Genomic DNA, 9622 nt, shown 5'->3' on the forward strand with positions numbered 1-9622 from the left:
GTCGCACGAGCTGCATTAGCCAATCGTGAAATCAGGCTACTTTGTTTCAATTGAGAGAATTTATGGGCACTTCAGCTTTAAATCTACGTATATAATGGTTCTTTGGCGTATTAATTTAGGTTGGAAAAAATAAATTGTGTCCCATAGTCTCACATGCTTGAATCTATTTCTATTCCGTTTTGGGTCTTTAAATGAAGAACTGAAAGTTACAATATTTCAATCACTCTCTCTTGAAGAACGATAGTACGTATTTGAAACAGTTCTGATGTCAGCGTTAGGAATTTTTAAAATGAGAGACGTGCAATCTAGCGATGGAGAGATGTAAGGCAAACTCGAACTGTAGAAACTGGTTCGGTGGCAAAACCCTGATCATTGCCAACACTTCAGAAGTGTTAAATAATTTATCTCGTTAGTATTCAACAGCTATTCGTCTGATGCTTCCTCGATAGCATTACAGTTTATGGTTAGCCAAGACTTATTAACCCTTCATGGTTTAAACAAAATTATCTCTCTATTAACAATACAAAGACTCAGACATGATTCTTGGTTCTTCGACTTATGAATATGAGATCCAAATTAATGGCATCAAAGTAGATGTTAAACCCACTTTGAAAATCTTGGGCGTCACCTTGGATAAACGGCTTACCTTTAAGGAGCATATCATTGAACAGCTTAAAGAAGTTTATGCAAAGACTGCTGCCTTCAAAAGAATTTCCCGATTAATATCGGTGAACACTATGATATCATTATGTAAAGCATTCATTGTCCCACATTTAGAATATTGTAGCATATTATTCATTGGTCTTGGCAAAGTGCAGGCCAATAGACTTGAAGACGCTAACTATTACATTGTAAGAACGTTATTTAAAGTTAAAAATAACAGTTATGAAAGTCTTTTAGAATTAGTTAAATCAAGTACTTTAAGACGGCGTAGGTATTATCAGACATTGATCTTGATATATAAATGCCTTAATTCTATTAGTCCTAGTTATATTACTGACTTTTTAAATTCAAAACATATAGGCTATAATCTTAGGGGTCAAGGCAGCAATCTGGCTCAACCTCATTTTAATTCTGAGTGGCTGCATAATTCTTTCTCTTTCATTGCTAGTAAGCTATGGAATAAGTTACCTATGGAAGTTAGGAAAAGTGAAAACATCAAGGCTTTTAAAACAGCTTTGAAGAAGTTCGACTTAGAATTGCTTTTTTAAGAAGCATGTTTGATAACAGAGCTACCGATATTTAATTGTACATTATAATAGTCATAGTAGTTGGAGATTTCTTCAGTATTAGATATTTCACATATAAATCGGGTTAGAAGGGACGGTTAATTAATGATGAATTATGCATCATAGTAGTTATAGTAGTTGGGGATTTCTTACTGCAGATTATTTGATTGGAAGGGACGGTCATAAATCATAACTTGTAAAAGATTACGATTTTCATACTTTTTATCATATGCTATAACATATTTTCTAGTAATTAGCACGTGCACGTTCGTACGAGCTTTGTTGTAAGCTCTTTTGTGTTCAACGTGAATAAATAGACTTACTTACTTACTTACTTACTTACTTACTTACTTACTTACTTGCCTACTTTGACATGGACTTCGCTTTTCTGGACTAAGACTACAGGTTGTTCCCAATGCCATATCTTTCACGTTTGGAATAGACGTTTCTTTTGAAACTCTCCATCCTGATACTAATTATCATGTTTTGAACTTATATGCCTTACTAAACCATTTGATTTACCTTTGCATTCAGAAGTCCCCTTACGTTATTTCTCTTGATGAATTTTTTTAAAAAGTGTACGAGCATATTACTCGCTAATGTCGATATATTTGTTTCTTTTTACTTTCAGATTTTTAGCGATTACAGTATGGAAACTCTTTAGGTTTTGAACATCGCACTTTTCACCCTGTCCTTAGGTAAAACAATAGCAATTGTGCAAAGTTTCTGTGTTTACTGTTTTCCGGTATCGTAGAACTTTTTTCTAACATTTCATGCCCTTTATTTCCCTTTACAGAAAAATCCTCGGCGGAAGGTTTGTATGTGTTGCACTGTCCAATTGTTCTTTTTTAGCGTGTCGTTTGGATGAATAGAGTCCGTTTTAGAAGAAGTCCCCGGTGCTAATTGCGAAAAACGTTTAGAGCCAAATTCAGTAAGCCGGCCCGTCTTTATGCAGAGATCGTACACAAGGGGTAAAAAAAAAATAGAAATGAATAAAAGTCGGACATTGCTCATCTGAACTGCTTTCCATTTTTCACGCTGACGTTTCATTTCACACGGAGCTGCGCTCGACAGTCTGCGAATTGTTCCTCTTGATACACATCTTCGAGAATAAAACAAAGTTTGATTGGCCGTGCCACCGTTTAATTCTATTCGTAGCCGATTGTAGCAGGTGTCGTTTTATTGCGCGCGTGCGCTCACCTTCTCATTTATTTATTTGAGGTCAAATTTACTAGATGAACACTTCAGGAATACTTTTCAAGGAAAGAAAGCAAAATTTTAAGTTGAAATATTTTCCTATTTGTTTGCTTACAAACTCACTAAATTGATAGTCACTGTGAATCTTTTTGAAAGATACAATCAGGTTGGGATCAATGTAGAAAATTGAGAACGTTGTCGTTATGTATAGGTGGCTGTCGTGATGAGAAAATGGATATTGCGATTATGGGTGACAGATCAAGAAGCATGAACAAGTGGCAACGAGCATCTCTGATAAAGCTGGTCTTCAATTTGATAGACAAGGAAGGCGTTTCCTTTTCAGGAAATCATTTTGCTATCGGCACATTTGGACCAGGCGCCACCATCCATAATAACTTTAAAGACAAATTTTACTACAATAATAAGAATTTAAAAAAAAGCATCCAGAAAAAGTTCAGCTACGAGCCTAAGTATTTGGGGACGCGAACAGATCTTGCCATGGATCGTGCCGTGAATGGGTTGTTCACCCCACAAGGAGGAGACAGGCCCAATGTTAAGAACATTTTGTTCATCTTCACCGATGGGAAACCTTTTATAGCGAGGAATGACGAAAAGCCTTTGATTCCGTTCTGGAAATCCAGATTAGCATTGGAGGTAATGTAGCTGATTCCCGAAAAAACTGCTATTAACTTTCTCAAGTGCATTCTCTTGTTAGCAAGTGTATGTCTCTATGTTTGCAAAATCACGCTTCGAAACAAGTTCATGTCAGCTCAGTGCTAATCTGCAATATGATATTTGTGACTGGTGACAAAAAAGGGTAATGGCTGAAACAGGGAAAAAGTCCGTTTATTGTGTAACACCGCCTAGGACCGTCCTGGGCCCAAAGTGTCTAATTAGAAAATTAGAAAATTACAATATGATATTTGTGACTGGAGACAAAAAAGGTAATGGCTGAAACTGGAAAAAAGTCCGTTCGTTGTGTAACACCGCCGCCTAGGACCGTCCTGGGCCCAAAGTGTATTCGTATAACAATCCAATGGATTCAAAATCGTAAGAGAGGACTTGTGTTTTTTATGAAACGAAGGTAGCGGCAAGTAACCAACGTTGAAGAAGCAGTAATCCAGGGGAAATGACACGCCAGTGACACTATGATGAGAAAGCAGCACAAGTCTATACGGCTGTCCTTCCTGCATGTAGACCCCACCTGAAACATTTTATAAACTAAGGGGGAGACCCCCCTTGATAAAAGATCAAAAAGGCTCCTTGCGACGTCATCCAATATTAATATCGGTTACTATTAAGATGTCATTATCGTCATTAAATCTACCACTTGTATGTGATGGAGAAATATCATCCTTTAAATTTTTTGTCGCTAGAGACGTATACGTAGAATATACAGAGCTCACTTTAAACTTACATAAATTTCTACTTCGAATCTATTTTACCTTTTTTATTTAGAGGAAAAACGTGAAGATAATTGTGATAGGAGTCGGTCAAAACTTATGGAATGAAAAAGAAAAGATGCGAATGGTTGCTGGAAAAAAGGGAACAGTCCTTCTGTACCGCGATTTTACTAAATTGTCCCAAAGTTTGGACGAAATCTTTGAAGCAATGTGTGGTAAGGATCTCCTCTCGAAGTCATCTGGTTTTATTCTCAGGGTCTGAGTATGCATGTAAGGAGAATTTCCTCGTGTTTGAAGATAGGAAGTTTTGAATGTTGCTATGGTGCCTTAAGTCAAAAATAAGGGCTTGAACAAGTTAGAAACCATTTGAATAGATAAAACTGTTTCTCTGTTGTTTTACAAAGAATCGAAGGTCTATCTCGCTAATTATTTAGACCATAAATGCACTCCTAAACTCTAAGAAGATCATTTCTTGTGGCTATGCAAGCTTGAGTCAAGGTTTACTCAAGGGACTGAGAACTAAGGAAAAACATTATCATGCTATGTACTGACTTCATTGAGATAGAATCCTTTCTGAGAAAAGGCACAAGCTTTGAAATAGCATACTTGTCCCAGTTCTAACTTAATCACTTTCCCCCCAGCCGATAATAAGAATTATTTTCATATAGTGTCATTCCTTTGTCCTATAATTTTCTTATTTTAAGCTGTTGATGGTAATTAAGCTGAGTAGATGAAGGCAGGGTTCAGTATGGTGGATTGAGAAAGAATAAAAAGACTAACAGGACCTGTACCAGCATTCATTATAAGACATGGAGTTGTTGCTTATTTATCCATAATCGTATTAAAATAACCTTTGTCTAATTTCCCATTGCTTGTTATCGAAAGTAATCTCTCGCAGAATCAAAGCGGTTTGTTAAAATGCAGCTAAAATCATGCGCCCATCCTTTACATGCTGTCACTTGAGTAAACAAGAGTAGATGAAGTTATAGTTTTGTTTTGTAGCGATTGATGGTGGTTACACTGATTGGTCTGAGTCTAAGTGCAGTGTGACATGTGGAGGAGGAGTGAAGACACTGACAAGAACCTGCACCAATCCCCCACCATCTAAAGGTGGAGAGGACTGCAATGTACTTGGGCCAGCTGAAAAGAAAGTTTCATGTAACGAACAGAAATGCTGTAAGTAGTTTAACCGCTACTTTCTGTATGCCGAGTATTTTAGGAGGAAAATCTCTCAACTACAATGTACATAATCACAATTACGTTTAAAAAACCTGGCATCTCCGCTCTGCATCGATATTCCAAACTCGTCATAACATGGAATGGTTATCTTCCAATGGATGAGTGATATAGTTCCCGAATTACCAATCGGCTGAGTTCAAATTTTAATGAGAGCAATAGTAATACACTGAACCGGGACGAATAAAACATTCATAACAAACACGTACAAACAAAAAACACACGAGCAGCATAATAGGGCAAAAGAAACGAGTCATCACGGCCTTACCTTCTCCTCAGTTTGCTTCTTTTTTAACCAATTGACAAAAGCTTCCGTTCACGTTTTCTTTGCTTGGATCTATTCTTATATGTCGTAAGGTTAGTAGCGATTCGCTAAAATGCAAGTAAGTTTCTGTACCTATACTTTACCAATATAGGAACTTTCCTGTGCCCGTAATTGAAATAAGCAAGCATAAAGGCAGTATTATTTTGGTCCTGTAGCGATTGATGGTGGATACAGTGAGTGGTCTGAGTCTGAGTGCAGTGTGACATGTGGAGAAGGGAAAAAAATGCTGACAAGAACCTGCACCAATCCTCTGCCATCCTATGGTGGAAAGGACTGCAGTGGGTTAGGGCCAGCTGAAAAGACTGTTCTGTGTAACGAAGGAGATTGCCGTAAGTATTTTTACTGTCAACTTGAGTCTCCTATGGTTAATATAACTTTAGCAAAGGAGCCCATCTGAACTTGCAGCTTTTGTCTTGTTGTGTCAATGTAGCGATTGATGGTGGATACACAGATTGGTCTGAGTCTAAGTGCAGCGCTACATGTGGAGGAGGGACAAAAACACTAAGAAGAACCTGCACCAATCCCCCGCCATCTAACGGTGGAAAGGATTGCAGTGAGCTGGGGCCAGCTGAAAGGAGAGTTTCATGCAATGAAGTAGAGTGCCGTGAGTCTTTTGATTGCTGCTTTACGTGTGTTGTATTACATAGGAGAAATATTTTTTAACTACATGGCCACACTCACCTTAAGTAAAACCACCATCTTCGCTCTGCATCGACATATGAAACCCCTGATACCATACAAAAATTTTTGTCAGATTGTCTGTGTTTGATATATTTTCCATCAGTAGTTTCTAATAAGTAAAAGATAAAGTTTCCGAAATAAAACTCGGTTGATCATAAGTTCGACTTTGTTGTGAACAATATAAATATACTTTAAAGAAAGCATGAGAAAGACTATATTTAAAAAAGAAAAGAAACAAGTTATCATTACAGTTTTTTTCTTTTGCTGGGAAGCAATCTAAACTTACCCAAGGTTAATATCGATTTGTTAAAATACAAGTAAATTGTCTTGCTTACACTTTAAAAGTTATCCCTTAAATTGGCAGGCATAAACGTAGTATCATTTGTGTCGTATAGCGATTGATGGTGGTTACACTGAGTGGTCTGAGTCTGAGTGCAGTGTTCCATGTGGAAGAGGAACATAACTACTTACAAGAACCTGCACCAATCCTCCGCCAGCTTACGGTGGACAAGACTGCAGGGAGCTGGGCCCAGATAAAAAGAAAGTTTCATGTAACGAAGGAGAATGCCGTAAGTATTCTTACCGTCACTTTGAGTGTACTATGGTTAGAGAAGTTTAATTAGATCGAAAAGTGTTCCTGTGCACATATTCTAAATTATGAGAAAAAATGGTGCTGAAGTAAACTTTTCTCAACTTCGCTCTCAAAAATGAGCACTAAGCTGAAACAAAGTTCCCTCAACTTGCTTATGTTGATATTCCCAACCGATGTCAAAGGTTTTCAAACTCCGCACATATCCCGTAAATCAAAGATTTAGTTCTTAGATTCCTCCACTGATGATAAGTTTTATGAATTTTAGGAATTTTCTTGTCCAGCCGAAGTTTTCAGCGAGATTTCTTCCGCTTAATCACCTGCTAAAAACCCTACACTAAATAAAACTCATTTTTATTCCTAGTTCTTTCTGTTGTGAGTCTAACGGAACGAAAAACACACTCACTTTTTACCGTTTATATGTTGCAAAATCACAATTTTGGGTCGTCAGGCAGTCCACCGAGTAATTTTTCTTTGAACCATCATCAATGATGATTAATGGAGACAAACTAACTCCCGAGTTAGGATTTCGAGTTAGAATTTCAAGTTGGATTTTCGAGTTAGGATTTCGAGGTAGGATTTCGAGTTGGATTTTCGAGTAAGGATGTAGAGTCGGTTTTTCGAGATGCTTACTAGTAATCCAGCTGCGACGAATCGGCTAGTCCAATGCAGTCAACAAAAGAATTCGTGTAGGGGTGGGGTTGGTGTTTTACCTTTTTATTCTGCGACGTCACTATGTAAAGCAAACATGAAGTAAGAGGCAAGACATTGAGTCTTCCACGAACTTATTTCCCTTCGCCACTAACATGCTCCTCATTTCAAAAATGGCAAGATTGGGAAAGCTTTAATACCAAAAGATAAACGAAACGAAAAAAATTACGATAACCGGGCGTAAATCGAAGGTAAGATCTAGAATATGATTTCTCTTGTCATATCTATTCTGGTGGTACAAGTTTAGAATTCCGCGTTAAGAATTGGACAACAACAGGCAAATATATAAATCCTGTAATCCCACCATATTTTGAAGACCGACAAATGGCACGAATGCTGCTTTACAGTGCTTTCCTAGTTCCCCAGCCCCCAGTAACTGTTTTGTTTTCTGCAAAAAGGCTTCATAAAAGGGGAGGCCCTTAGACTTCTCAGAACAAACTCCTCTCAAACGATATTCCAGGAGAAAATTGCAAATTTCAAAGCGTATTTGCTTAAGAGAAGCTACCCAGAGGACCTCATTACCACAACCCTCTCAGAGGTGAATTTCAAAAACAGGAAATTAGCTCTTCAACAGAAACCGAAGCCGAACCAACGAATCTTGCCTTTTACACGATACCAACCATCACTGCCAAACCTAAAGCAAATTCTCATGAAAAACTGGCATTTAATAGAAACACAACCACTACTGAGCGAACTATACAAAAATCCGCCGCTAGTATCTTACAAAAGAGGGCGGTCGCTCAAAGACATACTCGTGAGGGCCAAACTTTGAATAGGCTATTCTAAACACGCGCTGGGAGTCGTGTAGGCCTGTCAACCCCATTTAACACAAAAAATCCCGCCAAAAAATCCTAACTCGAAAATCTTAACTCGAAAATCCAACTCGAAATTCCAACTCGAAATCTAACTCGAAATCCAACTCGAAATCCTAACTCGGTAAATAGGCAACCTGTGATTAATGTGTTCTTTGATAAAATCAGAATAATTTTTAATTTGAATCTTCTTCGTTTTGTATTTTTTAAACAGGTGAAAAACGTCAGCATAGTTGTTGTAGGAGTTGGTAAAGAGATAAAAAAAGCAAAAACGCAGTTCCTTGCAATTGCTGGCAAAAATGGGAAGGTCTTTCTGTACGATAATTTGCAAAAACTATCTAATAGTTTGGATGAAATCCTCGAAGCCGCTTGTGGTAAGCATCCCTTGCACCGATTTATCTCCTTGTCATCTGGTTTTGTTCTCCGTGTGTCTTGAAAAGGTGATTGCAATTTGAAAGTACAAAATAGAACATAGGCCCACTTTCTCTTGACCAATGCGAACACGCTGATATAGTTGTATTTCACCAGCGTGGACACTTTGGTGATCCTTATAGCAACGTAGATTCGCGCACGAATAGCAAAATCAAGGCTTTGAGTCTAGTTTGATATAATTTTCTCTCTCTGAGAGTTTTTATTAGTAACGTGGAAATGCTTTTTGAATAGTAGCCCTAACAGTGCTGACTGAGGATGACCAGATGTGTTTTGCTTGTTTTTTAGAATAAAGATGCTTCGTATTTAGAATGTGACGTCCACCAAGAGGGAAATAACAATGCAGGGAAGCTTTAAATTAAATGTTAATTTGACAAAATTAATGTATTTGCAGATGATATTGGTGATGGGTTAGATGAATACAACACCAATCTAGTTATATTGTCTTCGTTTTATTACCACGGAACAACTTCAGTCAGCTGTTTGAGAAAAACGGTGCTGAAGTAAACTTTTCTCAACTTCGCTCTCAAAAATGAGCACTAAGCTGAAACAAAGTTCCCTCAACTTGCTTAGGTTGATATTCCCAACCGATGTCAAAGGTTTTCAAACTCCGCACATATCCCGTAAATCAAAGAGCGCTTAGATTCCTCCACTGATGATAAGTTCTATGAATTTTAGGAATTTTCTTGTCCAGCCGAAGTTTTCAGCAAGATTTCTTCCACTTAGTCACCTGCTAAAAACCCTACACTAAATAAAACTCATTTTTATTCCTAGTTCTTTCTGTTGTGAGTCTAACGGAACGAAAAACACACTCTCTTTTTACCTTTTATATGTTGCAAAATCACAATTTTGGGTCGTCAGGCAGTCCACCGAGTAGTTTTTCTTTGAACCATCATCAATGATGATTAATGGAGACAAACGTAAACTAACTCCCGAGTTAGGATTTCTAGTTAGGATTTCGAGTTGGATTTTCGAGTAAGGATGTAGAGTCGGTTTTTTCGAGATGCTTA

The 9622-nt window shown here is 37.7% G+C and overlaps 1 protein-coding gene across 1 annotated transcript; it reads left to right on the forward strand.

The window, feature by feature from the left end:
* The first annotated feature begins 1860 nt into the window (after positions 1-1860).
* Positions 1861-9400, forward strand: LOC111320373 (mucin-like protein). Its single transcript, XM_088739675.1, has 10 exons — positions 1861-1927; positions 2026-2043; positions 2638-3080; positions 3885-4044; positions 4832-5005; positions 5546-5719; positions 5821-5994; positions 6467-6640; positions 8398-8557; positions 8901-9400. Exons 3-8 carry the CDS (start codon positions 2658-2660, stop codon positions 6532-6534), a joined length of 1173 nt encoding a protein of 390 aa, XP_088595801.1. The 5' UTR covers positions 1861-1927; positions 2026-2043; positions 2638-2657; the 3' UTR covers positions 6535-6640; positions 8398-8557; positions 8901-9400.
* Positions 9401-9622: the final 222 nt, after the last annotated feature.

The sequence above is a fragment of the Stylophora pistillata genome, chromosome 11 (assembly GCF_964205215.1).
Source record: "Stylophora pistillata chromosome 11, jaStyPist1.2, whole genome shotgun sequence".
In the NCBI taxonomy this organism is placed as follows: Eukaryota; Metazoa; Cnidaria; class Anthozoa; order Scleractinia; family Pocilloporidae; genus Stylophora; species Stylophora pistillata.

Excerpts from the sequence above, each read along its gene's own strand:
- LOC111320373 (XM_088739675.1), top strand. The coding sequence starts at position 2,658 with ATGGATATTGCGATTATGGGTGACAGATCAAGAAGCATGAACAAGTGG. Across the intron at positions 5,720-5,820 it reads GTGTAACGAAGGAGATTGCC|CGATTGATGGTGGATACACA; the intron begins GTAAGTATTTTT and ends GTGTCAATGTAG. Across the intron at positions 5,995-6,466 it reads ATGCAATGAAGTAGAGTGCC|CGATTGATGGTGGTTACACT; the intron begins GTGAGTCTTTTG and ends TGTGTCGTATAG.